This window comes from Ipomoea triloba, chromosome 14 (assembly GCF_003576645.1).
Source record: "Ipomoea triloba cultivar NCNSP0323 chromosome 14, ASM357664v1".
In the NCBI taxonomy this organism is placed as follows: Eukaryota; Viridiplantae; Streptophyta; class Magnoliopsida; order Solanales; family Convolvulaceae; genus Ipomoea; species Ipomoea triloba.
This window is the reverse complement of record NC_044929.1, coordinates 1,850,641-1,867,534: the sequence shown is the minus strand read 5'-3', so window position 1 is coordinate 1,867,534 and position 16,894 is coordinate 1,850,641. Positions and strand designations below refer to the sequence as shown.

The 16,894-nt window shown below is 34.7% G+C and overlaps 2 protein-coding genes across 7 annotated transcripts; both read left to right on the top strand.

Moving 5' to 3' along the window:
- Window positions 1-2,632: 2,632 nt before the first annotated feature.
- Window positions 2,633-6,560, top strand: LOC116003847 (transcription factor bHLH30-like). 5 transcript variants are annotated; one of them, XM_031243786.1, is made up of 3 exons: window positions 2,633-2,877; window positions 3,392-3,852; window positions 5,824-6,560. In XM_031243786.1, the coding sequence occupies exons 2-3, from the start codon at window positions 3,394-3,396 to the stop codon at window positions 6,283-6,285; spliced, it is 921 nt and encodes a 306-aa protein (XP_031099646.1). In that variant the 5' UTR covers window positions 2,633-2,877; window positions 3,392-3,393; the 3' UTR covers window positions 6,286-6,560. The 5 variants fall into 5 exon arrangements, with proteins under 5 accessions (XP_031099646.1, XP_031099645.1, XP_031099648.1 ...); XM_031243785.1 differs by having other exon boundaries at window positions 3,383-3,852; XM_031243788.1 differs by having other exon boundaries at window positions 2,641-2,778.
- Window positions 6,561-10,619: 4,059 nt separating this feature from the next.
- Window positions 10,620-15,930, top strand: LOC116003573. Of its 2 annotated transcripts, none has more exons than XM_031243470.1 (14): window positions 10,620-10,921; window positions 12,289-12,379; window positions 12,519-12,603; window positions 12,705-12,774; window positions 12,972-13,041; window positions 13,144-13,213; window positions 13,759-13,804; window positions 13,894-14,143; window positions 14,226-14,431; window positions 14,521-14,595; window positions 14,835-14,895; window positions 15,021-15,101; window positions 15,228-15,307; window positions 15,421-15,561. In XM_031243470.1, the coding sequence occupies exons 1-14, from the start codon at window positions 10,782-10,784 to the stop codon at window positions 15,467-15,469; spliced, it is 1,374 nt and encodes a 457-aa protein (XP_031099330.1). In that variant the 5' UTR covers window positions 10,620-10,781; the 3' UTR covers window positions 15,470-15,561. The 2 variants fall into 2 exon arrangements, with proteins under 2 accessions (XP_031099330.1, XP_031099329.1); XM_031243469.1 differs by having other exon boundaries at window positions 10,625-10,921; window positions 15,528-15,930.
- Window positions 15,931-16,894: the final 964 nt, after the last annotated feature.

The following is a 16,894-nucleotide window of genomic DNA, read 5'->3' as shown; positions in this document are numbered from 1 at the left end:
TATCTACAGTATGAGAATAACCTCTCAAAATAAGAGAGACCTATTGTGCGTAATAGCAAACGTATAACATTTGTTAATTAGTTGAATCACTATTCTATAAACTGTTGGTCAGGTGTGTGTTTAAAAAGAAATTATGAAAAAACAATGATCCATCAATTCTCTCTCTTTCTCTCACCTCCTCTTTCTGTGTGTATGCATCCATCCATGATTCTGCTTCATTATTGCATGTCGTTGGCCGGTAGACAATCTGTGTGTAATGTGTTCTTTTTGTGTTTCACCCCTTTTTTGCAGAACTTCTTCTTTCTTTTATATAATTTACCCTCATTTTGTTTACCATTACTATAATCTATTCTATACATACAATACATTATTTCAATTCACACGCTTATTTTTATTGTTAACAACTGCTTGGTAATTAGTTGAGAGAGGATTGTATAAGTTAGTTGTTTTGAACATTAATTATATTAATGCTGGTAGGAAAGTGTTTGATAAATTTATTATTTAAATAATTATTTTTATTTTTAATAATAATAATAATTCAATATTAAAATTATAAAATTGAATAAATAAACATCACAATCACCAACAACTATTATGGTAAATTAGATTTTTAAAAAGAAAATGCAATCAGATGATACTAAAAATATACTCAAATGTGTTTTTTTTTTTTAAGTTTATTAACCGTAATAAGCAAATTCAAAAAATTGTTTACCATACACATACTTTAACCATTTTTTAAATAAGCCAAAAATTGGCTGATAATCTATTTATCAAACACTCTAAACGTCATAAATTTCCATTTGTACGTGTACATTCTGGATAAGGCTAGTGAATTTTCGCTTTTGATCTTATGAGTTATGACTATTATATTATATATTATATGCATATCTGTTTTTTTTTTTTTGTTGCCATATTTAGTTTGCAAGCCAAATGAAAAATATGAAATTCATTTACCAAATTTGGTAGATTAAATTTGAATGTAATCTTACTAATCTAATAATATATAGTTATAGAATCAAAAGTATAAATAATTCATTGAGTAATAGTACATTTACTTGTACTTTTTATTCTATTTCTTATGCTTATTTGGCATGTTTTGGTTCACCAAGGAAAATTTTATGCAATTATATATGCAATGTGGTAAATTCATTTAAATGCAAAAGCCATGAAACAAGTACTCTTATTTGACCTAAAAAATCTTACTTTTAACTTTTCTCACTGCTGCAGCATGCAGCATTCACACAGTGTAATAATGCACTTTGAAGAAATATTAACATCTAGTATGACACAAAATTCGTAAAATAGCTAACAACTAATTGCCAAACACCCTTTATATTTTTGTCGAAATATTATTATCCTAACCTTTGTGCTACTTAACTTGTAAATACGTTTTTCTCAAACTTTCTAGTATATTTTGAAACTTTATTTGAAAGTGCAGCTATGCATGGTGACTTTCTTCATATTTATCAAGATGTCCTTATCTTTTTCGTATGTTATGTTCAATAATTCTTTTTCAATAAATACGATGTGTTTTGGTTAGTTGGTCGTGGTAAATGTCTTTTAATTTTCAATAAAGTATTGGAATTGCTTCTTATTTGTCAATTTTGAAGGTTCATTTTATTATTCACTGAACCTAGCTTCTATTCAAACCCTAATTAATTTTCAACTTCTTATGTTATTTTAACTTTTAAGTCTTCTAACTTTCTTCGTCGAGTATGCTATTCAAATCTTTTATGTTCTATTACTCCGTATATTTTATGTTCGACCATATCTTTTGTTGATTAGTCTCTTTTGCTTGGCTGCTTGGGACACTCTCATGTTTGTCAAAGTTTTAGGGTATATAAGACTCTTATTCTTTTGTCAAATTAAAGCGTGTCGTCAATTTAACTTTTCTTTTGCGTGTATAACTTAACACAATTAATTAACATTTGATTTTGACAATAATCTACTGTAAACTGATACAACTGTTAGGTATCATATCGGTCATGTGTTCTACCTTACCCACGGTCTATTAGGCCCTCCCCAATTGTGAATTTTAGTGGGATTTTACAGACCTAAAAACAAGTGCATGAGCTTTTAACAAATGGAAATGTGTACTTTTAGGGTGTATTTTTCTCGTGCAATATTGAGATTTTAGCTGACATTGTGGGCCCCCCTTGTGAGGATTGATCTGCGCCTCACAGTGCGTGAGGCGCAGATTTCGCGCCCAGGCGGGCGCGTTATACCATTTTTTTTATAAAGTTTTTTAATTTTTTTTTGTCAGTTTTGTTTTGTTTGTTTTTTTTTTATTTTTCTTCCACCTCATCTTCTTTTTCTTAATCACACTTACAAAATCTCCTCAAAATCTACACCAAAATTCTAACTATTGGAGAAGGCCTTACAAACTCTTATTTTTGCAGATTATATATATTTAAAATGAAAGAACGGTTAGAATTAGATCCACGTTATGCACCAAAAGAAGTGGGAATTGAAAAATGAAATTGTGAATTGAGAAATGTTGGTGGGTATGTATATGGTAGCTAGAGTGATGAGTGAGAGTAGAAACGGTGCATAGTTAGAGACAGGAAAAAGAATGTCGTAAAGATAAAGGAAAGGTGAGTAGCCGTACTTGCATACCTCTATTTAAGTGGAGAAGAAGGTGGTAAGAGAGAGAGAGAGTGAAATCATAAAGGTGCACAAGAAAACAAAGGAAACAAAAAGATAGCAAGCAAAGCATATAGAGAAAGGGAAAGAGTGGAAAGCTTAGTTGTTGGTTTAGGATAGAAAGGCAAATTTTTTGTAAGTCTTCTCATTCTCCATCCCCCTCTTCCTTTCAACTCCATAGCTTCCCCTCCTGCAAAAAATTTGAAGAAAATAAGAAACAACATCCAATCAAAGGTTTGTTCCATCTTTGTTTTCCTTCTTTTCTCCTTCTTCTTTCATGTTTCTTGCTAAAACCAAGAATTTCTTCAATCATATCCCCTCTATTTGTTATATTATAGTAGACCCAAATCAATATATTAACTGGTTTAACTTCTTGTTGTACAGACGCATATTGTACGCGTCTTCTACAATAGATACGACTGGTTACTTTTGTACTACTCGTGATTGAAAATGTCTATTTTAGAAGCGTTCTTGATTAAAAACACCACAAAATGTGCATTCACCCACAAGTATACTTTTGAAATATCTAAAGAAAATAAGAATGTTGGTAGGCTATAGAGTTCTTGTTTGTGATTTTGGTATTGTTATGATTGTTTTTGACGTGATGGTAAGCGTTTAATTCTAATAAGTGATATCAGCTCAAGTTACGGGGGTGAAGTTAGTTTTTCCTAGCAGATATAAATTAAATTTGTGTGTATAAAGTTATAAAGTTATATATATATAAGTTATATTTTGTTAGGGTTTTCAGATATGCAACCACAAAGCAGCACAGATGCATACACGGGAGGGGCAGGAATGTCATCACAAATATTTCCATGGAGTTTCAACCCGGTCCAACAACCCTACAATCCGGTTCCTTTCCCCATCAACTCGGGCCGGGATCACGACCCGTTCCTCCTCCCGCCGGCTCCGTCCCCGTACGGCGGGTTTTTCGGCCGGAGGCAATCCTTGCCCTTCGCGTACGACGACGCGCCACCGTCGGAGCATCTCCGGCTGATCTCCGACACGCTGTTAGGTCAAGTAGTGCACCCCGGTTCGGCTGGGCCGTTTGGGCTCCAAGCCGAGCTGCAGAAGCTGGCGGCTCAAGAAATAATGGACGCTAAGGCCCTCGCCGCCTCGAAGAGCCACAGCGAAGCCGAACGGAGAAGAAGAGAGAGAATCAATAATCATCTTGCTAAGCTTCGCAGCCTTCTTCCCAACACTACAAAAGTAAGCTTTTTCTGCTTTTTTTTTATACTATTTTTGTCTGTTTGTTTTGTTGATATAAACATATTTAAGTGCTATTTTCACTAACTAGGTAGTTATTATGATGATCATGACATCATGTCATTTCGAAGAAAATTTCTTTTTCTTTTTCGCATATTTTTCCCTGTTAGATTATGTGTTTTGCACATAAATTTTCATTTTGTAACAACTAATTTCTTTTTTCTTGAAAAAACAACGAGATTAACTATAAATATCATGAAAAATTTAGAGATTTTGTTTTAGTCATTTTGATCTTCTTAAGAAAAATTGGAAAATGGGTAACTTTTTTTCCTTATTTTAAACAATTAGTCTTTTAATTTCTAGTAAAGTGGTGGATTTAGTCATTCAGTTAGGGTTTTTAATTAAACCATGTGATTAATATTTAAAGGATTAGCTAGTTTTATATTATTATCATAACTTCCTTCAAAAAAAAATATTATTATCATAACTATTGATGAGTTAAAATGTGTGTTTTTTCAATAAAATTGATGATGATTAAGAAAATAATATTTACTAAACTAGAACTATGGAAATTTATGATGTGCACTATATATAGTGTCCAAATTTATAATATTAAAAATTTCAATCATGAAGCATGATTACAATGATTGTATTTGTATATGGACAATGATAGTTTGTAGTGGCATAGATTGATTACACCACACAAGAATCATGTGAATTGTGGGGAAATATAATGCTACTCAGTCAATTCATAATGTATTAGATAAGATACAATAATGCTAATAAGTTTTGCTTAGGATATTGAAATTAGAAAAGAAGCCATACATATACTATATCTTCTGTTGGAGCTGTTAATTTCAATCTTTTAGGGGGTGTTTGGTTGGATGGAAAACATTTTCCGGAAAATGTTTTCCTTTTAAAGTGGGGGAAAATGGTGTTTTATGTTGTTTGGTTGGATGGAAAACAAATTCCATGGGAAAAAGTTTTCCTTAACAATAAGGAAAATGTTTTCATAGCAAATCTTAGGTATTTTGTTTTCCATAGAAAACTTTTTCCATGGAAAACTAGTATCACAATTCTACCCTCACTCTACTTTATTAATTACTCTTTTATCATTATTATATTATTATTGTGTAGGGTTAAATATGTCATTATACGCATTATATTTCTTACCATTCCAAACCCAACCAAACAATGGAATTTAATTCCCAGTAATTTATTTTCCACCAACTAAACAATGGAATCCATTTTCCTGATAATTTGTTTTCCATGGAATTTGAATTCCATTTCCTACAAATATTTTCCAGCGAACCAAACGGGATGTTAGTGTGATTTGATCTGTGTAATTGGCATTTTTAATGAATAAAAGAACTTGTAGGGGAAGTCAAATTTTTGTAAATGTATATTTGTGGAATTGTGGTGATAATATCTAGGAAAGGACAACTGGGGAAAAAGGGATTAATAAAAGCGTTAATCTCGCTAGATTGGCATGATAAAGAGAAACCAGCTAACAGTTTAAAAGCTTCCATGGAAATCTCTTGCCGGTTCTTTGCTATCTTCTATGTTGATAAGAGAGGAACAAGAAAACATCCTTTTTGATACATTAGGTTTTACAGTTAAGATTAAGACTAGACTAGTTCTATTAATTGAGAGTCACCTAGTTAATATAGTTTTAGCTTACTGGTTCAGTAAGATATTTGACAGAATAGATCAAATTTCGAAACTCGACAGTAATAATGTGAAGATTATACTGAAATTTGACAGATCTCTTGTACTCGGTCAACATTTGAACCTTTGACATTTTCAGTCAAATTGAGGTGCAGGAGACTCTCAGGGTTGAAAATTCAACCTTTGGAGGGCTGTCCAATCAGTCATTAGATTTTAACAAGAAATCATTTTTATGTGACACCATTAATATTTTGTTTCTTTTAATAAAAAAAAACTAATATTTGATTTCTTGCATTATATGTATAGACGGATAAAGCTTCATTGCTGGCAGAGGTGATACAGCATGTGAAGGAGCTGAAGAGACAGACGTCAGTGATCGCCGAGACGACGCCGGTGCCGACGGAGACCGACGAGCTCACTGTCGACAACGTCTCCGGCGAGGTGGGCAATAACAAACTATTGATAAGAGCGACGCTGTGCTGCGACGACCGGTCGGACCTCTTGCCTGACCTCATCAAGACCCTAAAGGGTCTCCGGCTGAAAGCATTGCGGGCCGAAATCACCACCCTCGGCGGCCGCATGAGAAACGTGCTGTTCATCACCGGCGACGGCGAATGCGACGGCGACGACGAGCCGTTGCAGTCCATAAGTTCCGTTGAAGACGCGCTGAGAGCGGTGATGGAGAGATCAAACGGCGGAGAAGATCAGTCAGGGAGTGTGAAGAGACAAAGAACGAATAATATTAACATATTTCAACACCACAAATAATCTCTTATTGATTTCTACTAATCCCAGTGGGCTAGATTCAAAAGGATCAGTTAATGTCAGTCTTGAGTCTGGTTCGTTCTCAAAGAAAAAAAATTGATGAAGGGGTTGTTTGGTTAGTTGCAATCTCATCACCACTAAGGAGATTATTATAAGCCAAGTTAGTGGTGAGTGTTTAATGTTTAATTTAGAGAATATTAGTTAGAAGCTTATAAGTTTCTTGGTTGTGGGGTTTATAATTATATATTGTGGAATGACAAAATTTATTTGTCACTTAATTTGTTTGGTTGGTTCTTGGTTGGCTTTTTAATATTGGGATTAGTTGCAGTGGTTAGTTAATTCATTCCCTTTATTTAATATGGGAAGAGAATGTAATATAATTTTGTGGGGTACTTTACAATATGAGTATGGTACAATTTCTTTAATGTTGAATTCTAGTTTTACTATGCAAAATGTTTGTATGTGTAAAATCCTATTTGTTTGTGACCTACAGATTCGTATCCCATGATTGTCAAATAATTGAGTTTAGTACAAGGTTAACAATATCAAATCAAATCACTGAGAATACATTTAAAATTTGATTGAGATAAAATTATATTTTCAATGAGCACAAAACCTAATAAATTTTACTAATTCTTCGCCCAAAATGTTGAATCTTCAACTGTAAGCCTCCACACCCTGCTCGATAGAGCATTTGGGAGAATGTAAATCATGGTGACTCAATGACTCAGCAGACATGGCCAAATGTCGGTGTGCACGAGGGATCTGTATACTTTGGGCATAATTCCCGCATTACCGCTGTCGAAATTTGAATATTAGTATCTTCTCCAAAATACTACCTACTGAACCAGTTAAGTAACATGTCCGAACGAATTTTACTAATTTTCTTTATGGCAAATTGCGGAGTGAAAATAAAAGTAATTAAAGAACATTTCCCCCTCAATCTCCCAAGTCCCAACAACCAAACAATCCCCTAGCTAGTAGTACTATTTGCAAGTCCTCATCCTTCTTTTGTTTACTTACATTTTGTGTGTGCATTTTTGGGTGTGTTGTTTGGTACATTATTTCCAGGTCTGAACACAAGATAACTTGAGAGAATGGCGAGAGAGGGGAATTGGGAAAAGGATCTTTTTCGTGACTGATGAAACCTTAACACCCAAACCTTTACATAGAAATATGGGTGTTTGATTGATTACGTAGGTTTTTGTTGATGCTATGCAGTAGTGTTGCAAATATCCAGTTTGTCGTTTGTCTAGTTGTGCGTGACGTCAAGGTTACAGTGTCAGTTTATTTTGTCATCTCCGGCATCCTCACCCTGCCCGCCCATCACTGCAGCCGTCTCTTCCTCTGCCCACCGCCGCCGCAATATTCCGATTACCATAATGGTGTGTATGTTCAGCCTCCCACCTCTGCTACTATCAATTAATTGGCTTTAAATATGTTTGGAGCGAGCTAATTTAATATCTACACGTTATCCACTTTATAAGCCTTACATATTTCTAAAGAAAGAAATAAACATAACATAACAATAATAGACGAATAGTTGGAGTCGTAAGACACAATAAGTGTGAAGATAATGACAGCAACAAGCGCGCAAATAATTAAAAACTCAAGATCAACTGTTGATCAATCAAATGTTTCTCTACTGCCTCCACTACTACTATGTAATATGCAAGGGTCACACTTGTGTGAGACCGTCTAATCTCACGGATCCTTATTCGTGAGACGGGTCGAAGCACCATGCAAATGTCATACTTATATGTGCAAATGTCATACTTATATGCTTAAATATAACACTAATCAAGAATATAATTTTTGTTACTTATAAGAGAAAAAGTAATACATTTTAATTTTTATAATAAGTAATGTTGACAAGTGCCCCTTACTTATAAGGGCAAATATAATACTTTTGATGAAAAATGTAATACTTTTAAATCGAAATGTAAAAGTATTGTATTTTCCCTTAAAAGTATTACATTTGCCCTTATAAGTAATAAAAATTTTATTCCTGATTAGTATTGCATTTGAGCATATAAGTATGACATTTGTGCATATAAGTGTTACGTTTGCATCTTGACCCGACCCGACCCGACCCGTCCCGTCTCATGGTGAGACGGTCTCACACAAGTTTTTGCCAATATGCAATGATGGATCTACTACTCCGCTAGAAATTTAGATTTTAGGGTTTGATATATATATACAGGAGGTGGTGGGTTCGAGCCTCAGTGGAGGCAATATTGACTCTTGTGTTATAGGTTGAGAAAGTAATTATGAACAGATACTGCATTGTAATAGAGTTAGTAGTATTCAAAAAAAATTAACTTCGAGTAAAATCTGCCAACAATTCTAAAAAAATCCCAATAAAATCACTCTTATAGATTATTTTATCTTGCGATGGGCTTTGAGCTGCCCGCCTGCCCCGATATGCTATGCGCTTATCATTGGGCCCAATTTTCATTCTTTCAACCCATCCTACCTTTTTATTTTAAAAGACAAAATAGTCCTTAATTAACGTCCATGCTTGGTAGAAGTTAAGAAGGAGCTTTATAATTTTATTTTATTTTATTTGTCTTTTTTGGCCTTCTAGAGCTGTCACGCACTCACGCTCTACTTTTGTAATTTTCCTCTGAAAATTATAATAAACATTTTTTCTTCTTAATTTTCGTTAGATATTTTTTCTATCTAAAAAATTAGATAGTTATAGATGGACCCCTACAGCCTTTTTATAGTAACATCTAGATCCCTATACTTTCAAATTTACCCTTGAATTCATTAATATATATATATATTTTTGGTATTTCACTTTAATTTGCAGTTGGCCATTGCGTATTACCAAATGTTAGGGCGTATTTAGTTTGGAAATAAATTTTCAATTGGAACTCCATTTTTTAGTTTCTTTTTTTTTTTTTTTCAAAGAAGTGATTCCAACTTACACAATAAGACAATGCCAATTGATTTATTGGGCAGTTGACAATCTAAGTTAATTTACTTTATTGTGATTTTTTGTCGGTTAAAGTCATAAAACGAGATTCATTCAGAGCACACATTTGGAAGTATGAAAAAGGAATTGACGATGGAGTTCTTTCACGTCTCATTGAAAAAGAAGCAAGTAACAAAGTATAAGTGGAAAGAGTTGGAGTTGGACACTTGGAAAAAAAGAGTTGACAATGAACTTCCTTCACAGCTCCTTAAAAATGAGTCGGTAACGAAGTATACGATTAGAGATTTAGGGGGTGTTTGGTTGAATGGAAAACTTTTTCCCTTGAAACAAAGTTATCTTAAAATATGAAAAAAAAAAAAATTGGATTTTCCTCTGTTTGGTTCATGAAAAACATTTTTCACCGAAAAAAAATTTCCTTGGCTCACCCTTGATATTTTGTTTTCCATAGAAAACTAGAATGACAATTTTGCCATCATTAATTTTTTTTTTTAAATTATCCTTATTATTATTATTATTATTGTTGATGTTGTTGTTGTTGTATATGGGTGTATTGGTATTTATACTCATTATTCCTTACAATTTGAAACCCAACCAAACAATATACTCAATATCCCCGTAATTTCTTTTCCACAAACGAAACAATGTAATTAATCTTTCCGATAATTTCTTTTCCATGGAATTTCAAATCCGTTCCTCCTCAAATATTTTCAGCGAACCAAACAGGCCGTTAGAGTTAGATGCATGGAAAATGAGTGTTTGATGAAGTTGCTTCACACCTCTTTGAAAAAGGAGTCGGTAACGAAGTACATGTTGAAATTTTTGCATTCGAATGCTTAAAATAGGAGTTGAGAGTGAAGTTCTTCCACCCCTTCTTGAAAAAGGAGTAGGTAATGAGGGATATGTTGAATGATTTTGGAGCTAAATGTCTGAAAAATGAATTGGTAATGAAGTGTAGATTGTGTTAAGGGGATGACTTCAAAATGTTGCATTGTACTTTCTTGCATTGTTGGCTTCGTTAGCCATAGGAAAGTGAATGACTAGTTGGTGGGTTGTACGTAAGAGTAGTTGGACCGGTGTTAATCATAAAGTACTCAGTCGCCTGGTCCTACTAGGCAGAAGGGAGTTGGAATGTTTGATGGCCCGCATGAGTTTAGAAGAGAGTTGGAATGTTGAATGGTTTGCACGAGTTTAGTTCACTAGTTCAGTAGGCAGTCTTTTGGAGGATGAGATAGTTGATGCTATATGACTTTTGGGTTTATTTCCTAATTATGGAGTCTATGCGTAGTGTGCAGTTTACAAAGAATACAGGTGTCCTAAACTACAAATAGAAGGAGAATAAGTCCTGAATAGCAAACCTGCAAAGTCAAATGGCAATGAACAGTGATGTCAACAATTGAAAATGTTCTTCTCACCTTTCTCTCTTTAGTTTAAGGAAATTCTGTCAGAGTTGTTGCTCCGTGGCTCTCTGTTCCAACGGAACGAATTTACGTGCACGCAATACAGTAACACACAAGAGAGAGAGATAGAGAGAGAGAGAGAGAGAGAGAAGGAGCTGAGAATGGCGCCGGAGCGGCCGAGAGTGATGACCGGCAGGAGAGTATTGAAGTCGTTGCAAGGAGTGGCGGCTCATGGATTGCTGTTTTCCTTTACTCTGCTTCTCGTTCTCAAGCTCGATCGAGCTTTTCCCTACTCTTGGTGGTCCGTTTAATGCTTTATTATTATTTTTTTTTCCAGTGATTTTGATAAAATTTTAAGCATTTATATGTCTGTTTCAGTGGCGTTTTCAGCTTTTCATTCAATTCAGGAAATTCCGATTAAACAACTGAATTCCCAAACCTAAAATATTCAGCTTTCACGAATTTCGCAAGTTATTGAAAGTGTTACTATGTTAGTCAGTTAGAGCATTCCAGAGATTTTATATTTATTTTTTCTACTTAAATTTATTTTTGAGGATAAAATTTGAACCTTTCTGAATTCCAAATGTGCGGTTCACGAATGAACTACATAATTCAGTATATGTTTACCTGAATGACAAGGATTTATGCTCCTCCGGGATCCTGCCTGATTCCTTTTAGTTCATTTAAGTGATAGTGTTAGGATTCAGAAAATCAGGAGATATTGACATTTTACTAGTTGATTCTAAAATATTTTTGTTATTAGAATTGATTTATTTCCTTCAGAGATAGCGAATAGTTATCCTAAGGAGCCTTAATGATTCTCATTTCCTTTTTATGTTTTATTTAGTCTGGCTGTTTGGGTGGGAAAACTCTTGAAATAGTATCTCGTTCCCTATTTCCTTTAAATCATCTATCGACATAGGCAACCCACAAACAACCCCGATAACCGTAGTCGCCCTGTGGCGTGTGCGTTTGTCTGAGTACATAATAGATAGTATTTGTCAAGTAGGCATCAATGCTCTTTTTGGTAAATTTAAGTGTATGGCTTTCACATCAAATTTTACTTTTTGTGGTTCTTAGTTCTTTTAAGTCTGAGGGTGGATCAACTTATGGAACATTCTAGAGTTGGCATAAGATTAAGAATCAGATAAAGATTTTGGTTCCTATTTCTGGAGGATAGTAAAAACCAGATAATTCTTCGTTTTCTTTCTTGCAAGCAAACTTTCTCAATTATAATTATTCAAACAGTTGGAAAATTTTGTTGGGGCCGATTGGTGTCCATGTTGTGCTCTTTGCTTATTTTTTTTGCAATAATTGAAGTAAACGTCATTTAATGTGAATGCGGAAAAAAATGAGAAGAAATATTTAGATTCGTGGATATGTGCGTGTACAGCTTATTGGCAAATAATGGCTAGCAAAGGCCTTATTGGGCTTATAAATACTGTTTTATTACTTGAATAAAGTTTGAAATCAATTTAGTCTTCCATAATTATAACAAAAAGTTCCTCTTTCTCTCTCTCTCTCTCTCTCTTTCTCTCCTTCCCTCTTACACACACACAGTCTGTTGAATTTTAATTTGCAAATCTATATTCCATATAATGGTGATAAGCATGTGAATCTCTTCACTTACCAGATTTTACAGGTTTTGCTTATGGCTTGATCTTGCAGGGCTGTTTTTATCCCTCTTTGGTTATTTCATGTGGTTGTAGCAAGGGGTCGATTCTCCTTACCTGCTCCATCAATGCCCCATGGTCGAAATGTATAATACCTCACCTTATTTTATTTTATTTTATTTTTAAAGATAACTGGTTTATTAAGCAGATTATTTTGTACTTGCATTATTATATTAATTTTCAATAAGCAGCTGTAATGAGTTGCGAATTTTCTTCCTTGAACAGTGGGCACCTTATCATGCTATCATGGCAACACCGTTGCTTGTTGCTTTTGAACTACTTCTCTGTATATATCTTGACAGCAGATATGGTAATGAAGCAAAACCCTTTAACATCATATTGTTATAGCCTAGGATTTTTAATGATTAATCTAATGACACAAGTTAATTTAGAATTTGTGGCGGTTTGCAGCTGTAAATTTGAAGATTGTATTCTTTCCCTTGCTAATGTTTGAATCTGCCATTTTGGTTGATAATGTTAGGTAAGACACTTTTGCTACTTGGACTTCTGATTAAGCATTCTGGTCCGTAAAGCTATTTTCAACATTATGATTAGGGTACAGGATGTCCAAAATTATTGGCATATCATTTTTTTTTATTCAGTCAGGAAAGTTAGCGGATTCCCGATTGAGCATTATATGCATTTTAGTATCTTATGGCATCTTTTTCCCTTGTTTAGAATGTGTAGGGCTTTAATGCCTGGAGATGATGAAAACCTGACTGATGAGGCCATATGGGAAACCCTTCCCGTAAGTTCTTAGTAGTACTCTGTCAAATACTAGTTTTCAGAAGCTATGCATACTTCTCTTTTCATTTCGAGGTTTTAAAGGAATTTAATCATTTTGGCTCAGCATTTTTGGGTTGCAATATCCATGGTCTTCCTCATTGCAGCAACGGCATTCACTCTTCTGAAGCTGTGTGGTAATTGTTAGCTTCCTAATGCTTAAATTTCATCGGTATGGGTAATGAATGAATTCTATGGTTTTTAAAATTCAGGTGATTGGACATTGAAGTTTTGTTGTCATAACATAGATCTATTATTAAATGGAAAGGGGACCGATAAGTCTGGTTCTAAAGTAAATATTAGGAATTTGATTAAATTGTGCCAAACATGCGTCTATTGTCTTAGACCAGAATAATGGCGCTGCTCAGTTACTGTCACAGAAGTATGAATTCCCGGTTCTACTAAACATTGTGGCACTTAGACATACTCGCATGCCTTAAGAAACAAAACACTTCTCGATGAGTACTCTGAGGTGCCATTTGGTTGCAAACTTGCAATTCAGGGAATAGGAGGGATTTGCCATGTCTAGCAATCCTGGATTAAGATTGGTTGAAGAGATTAAGATTTTGATATCTTCCTGGAATAGTCCGATGTTTTAGTATTCTTCTTTTTGTTTTATTAGGAGTACTTTTTTTTTCTCAACTAATTCTAGTTATTTACCTAAACTAATAATTACGTGCAGGTGATGTAGTTGCTCTTGGCTGGTGGGACTTATTTATTAACTATGGGTACAAAACGCCTTTTTCTACTTGCCTCAGTGATTTCTAGTTCGTGACTCTCACCCATCCGCTTGCTGAAAAGTTCATTGATTTTACAGGGTGGCTCAATGTTTTGCCTTTCTTATCTGCACAAAATGGTATAATCCTGCGATTCATAGGCATTCTCATATTCGAACGCCCAGTTCATCTTCAACAAGTGCAGGATATTCTAACCGGGGTAGCGGCTTGCTGGTATCTCCAGACGAAGAATTTGAACAGAGTGGAATTTGCAGTTTGCAGGACATCGGTGGGCATATTATGAAAGTTCTCCTTGTTGGTTTTCAAATAATGCTTTTTATGCGATTAGCGGTACATCCATTGAAACAAATTTTTTGCATTTGATTTTTCATGATTTTTTCTCGAACTTATAACCATTACTTTTATATTCCAGGAAACTCCACCTAGTGCTAGATATATCCCAATTCCGGTTCTCTTTGCTCCTCTTTTTCTGCTCCAAGGAGTAGCAGTTGTGTTTGCTATCTTTAGATTTCTGGAGAAAATTGCGTCCCTACTATATACTGAAGGTGGTAACAGAAACTATTTTAGGGTTCCTCCAATCATTCATGGTTCTTTAGGGTTCATGCATCGTGGATCAAGGTAATTGTCATGAAATTTAGACGTGCAATATCTGGCCATTTCTGAGACTGTACAGACAGTAATAAATACTCGGATCTTACTTGTAACAGGTTATTAGGTTGGTGGTCAATAGATGAAGGGAGTCGCGAGGAGCAAGCCCGTCTTTATCAAGCCCAGACACCTGGGTCAGTACTTGCGTTTGATCTTTTGAGTTATTTTATTCTTAGTGTTAAGAGTCCACATTGGAAAAATAAAAGAACATATGAGTTTATAAGGCCATGGGTTAGACTAGCTAATTGATTGGACTCGGTCTTTTAGTGTAGTTTGACACATGTGCATTATAGTCCAGTTGAGTGACAAAGCCTGGGTTTGAGTTCCAACTTATCTTGGTTTATTGTATTCTCATCCGATTTTTATTGTATAGGTATAATACTTTTTCACCTGATATTGTAAAGAAAATGCCCAAATCCGATCTTGTAGAGGAGGTAATTTCGTCCGACTCCTTTGTAATGTCATAATCTCGTCCATAGGCTTGTTTGCTTTCATTTGGTTTACTAATTTTCAGCCGCCATATAACCACTTTAATCATAATTGGCTCGTGTCATATCAGATATGGAGACTGCAAGCTGCACTTTCGGAGCAAACCGAGGCATCCGAGATAAACCAGGAGGAATTTGAGAAGCTTCAAAATGTAAGATACCTAAATGAGTTTAGATTCTTTTTCTTGTCGAGATACCTAAGTGTAAGATGCACTTGCGTTAGAACAATGCCATCTTCATTTGCATGTAGTTCTCTTACCCGTTGCTGTTTTTATCAGGAAAAGGTACTATGCAAAATTTGCTTTGAAAAACAGATAAACGTTGTCCTGCTTCCTTGTAGGCATCACATTCTTTGCAGGTATTAAACTCGTGCTCTCTTTAGTGTGTCTTATGCCGTTACTTTCTTCTTCTGCCTTAAGCCTGTACTATACTCTGACTAATCCCTGTTCGTACCGGACTGGCCCAATTAAGAGGCAAAGTACTGGTCATATTGGTTTTTCCATACGAGAAGGGGTTTTGAACTCCTGACTTCTTTTAAGGGATGAGAGTGCATACTGATCATCGCTTTTTCTCCCCAGTACCTGTTGCGAGAAGTGCAAAAGGTGCCCCATATGCCGTGTGTACATCGAAGAGCGCCTGCCTGTATATGATGTGTAGCTAACTCTCGTAAGCGAGGAACACGGTTTCATCCAAGCCCGGGTTTCTTCGTTGCAACTTAAAGCGGAGCAGTACTGACGCGATGGGTGACTGCAGTTTTATTTGGTCAGGTCACCACAGGTACATTGTAATGCGGACAAATCATTGTGTATACTATTGTTGTATGTTATATTAGAATAGTTTGATTATCTTGTGTGAAGAACTGTATATAAACAATGTGCAAGGCAATTGCATTCAGAAAGAAAGCTGATGTTTGTATGACAATGTCTGTAACTATATATACACTTGAATCATTTCTCTACTTCTGAAACATCTCAAAACATACTACAATGCTCTAAGTGGAAGAGACTCATGAACTTATCCATCTTTAACCAATTGTCAAGAGAATCTTTGGCTCGGAAGTTGGAGCAAACTTAAATCTCTAGACTAGTTTTTCCACGCTTAGAGGTGTTTACAATTCTGTCATTGTGTTTGATGATTGATATATTGGGTTTACAATATAGAGATGAAACAAAACTTTATTCCAAGCAAAAGTTAACCTCATGTGTGCCCGTTTGCTACTCTAATTGAGGAATGCCACAAAGTTTTGCCTTTTTCTATCAACCTCTTGATTTTCACCGGAGGATCAAAGAATTCGATCTAAGCACATCCGTTGTTCAAAGCGATCTTAGCAAATAGTAGGCGCATTTGCCACCTTGTTACTTTTGCGAGGAGTATTATTTAAAACTTTATATATACCATACCACTTACATATTAAAATTAAAAATTTAACTCCACCAAACTATTATCTTGTTTATTACGGAGTATTATTTTTTCATTATTTTGTTTAATTAAACATTTCAAAATAATATCAACATTATTTGTGAAAAATTGTAATTTATGTCTCTCCATAATATGTCAATTATCAATGTCACCCCTGAATTATTAGTATTTTAAATGTTGCCCCTCAATTTTCAAAACAGTATATATATTGTCCCCCCGTAGTGTAAATATTGCTCATCAATTTTTAAAACAATACATGTATTGTCCCTCCCGTACAGTACGGGAGGAGCAATATATGTACCGTTTCAAAAATTGATGGATAATATTTACCTAACTAATAATTTATGAGTGACATTGGTAATTGATATATTATGAAAGGACATAAATTACAATTTTTCCTTTCTAAAATTACTCTGTAAAATAAAATTGGAAAAAGAAAAAAAGATTTCATAGATCAAAGAGTAGTAATTCGGGTCATGGGCCACCCGTTTTATAGTGGTATTTGACCCGATGGATACGGGCAATT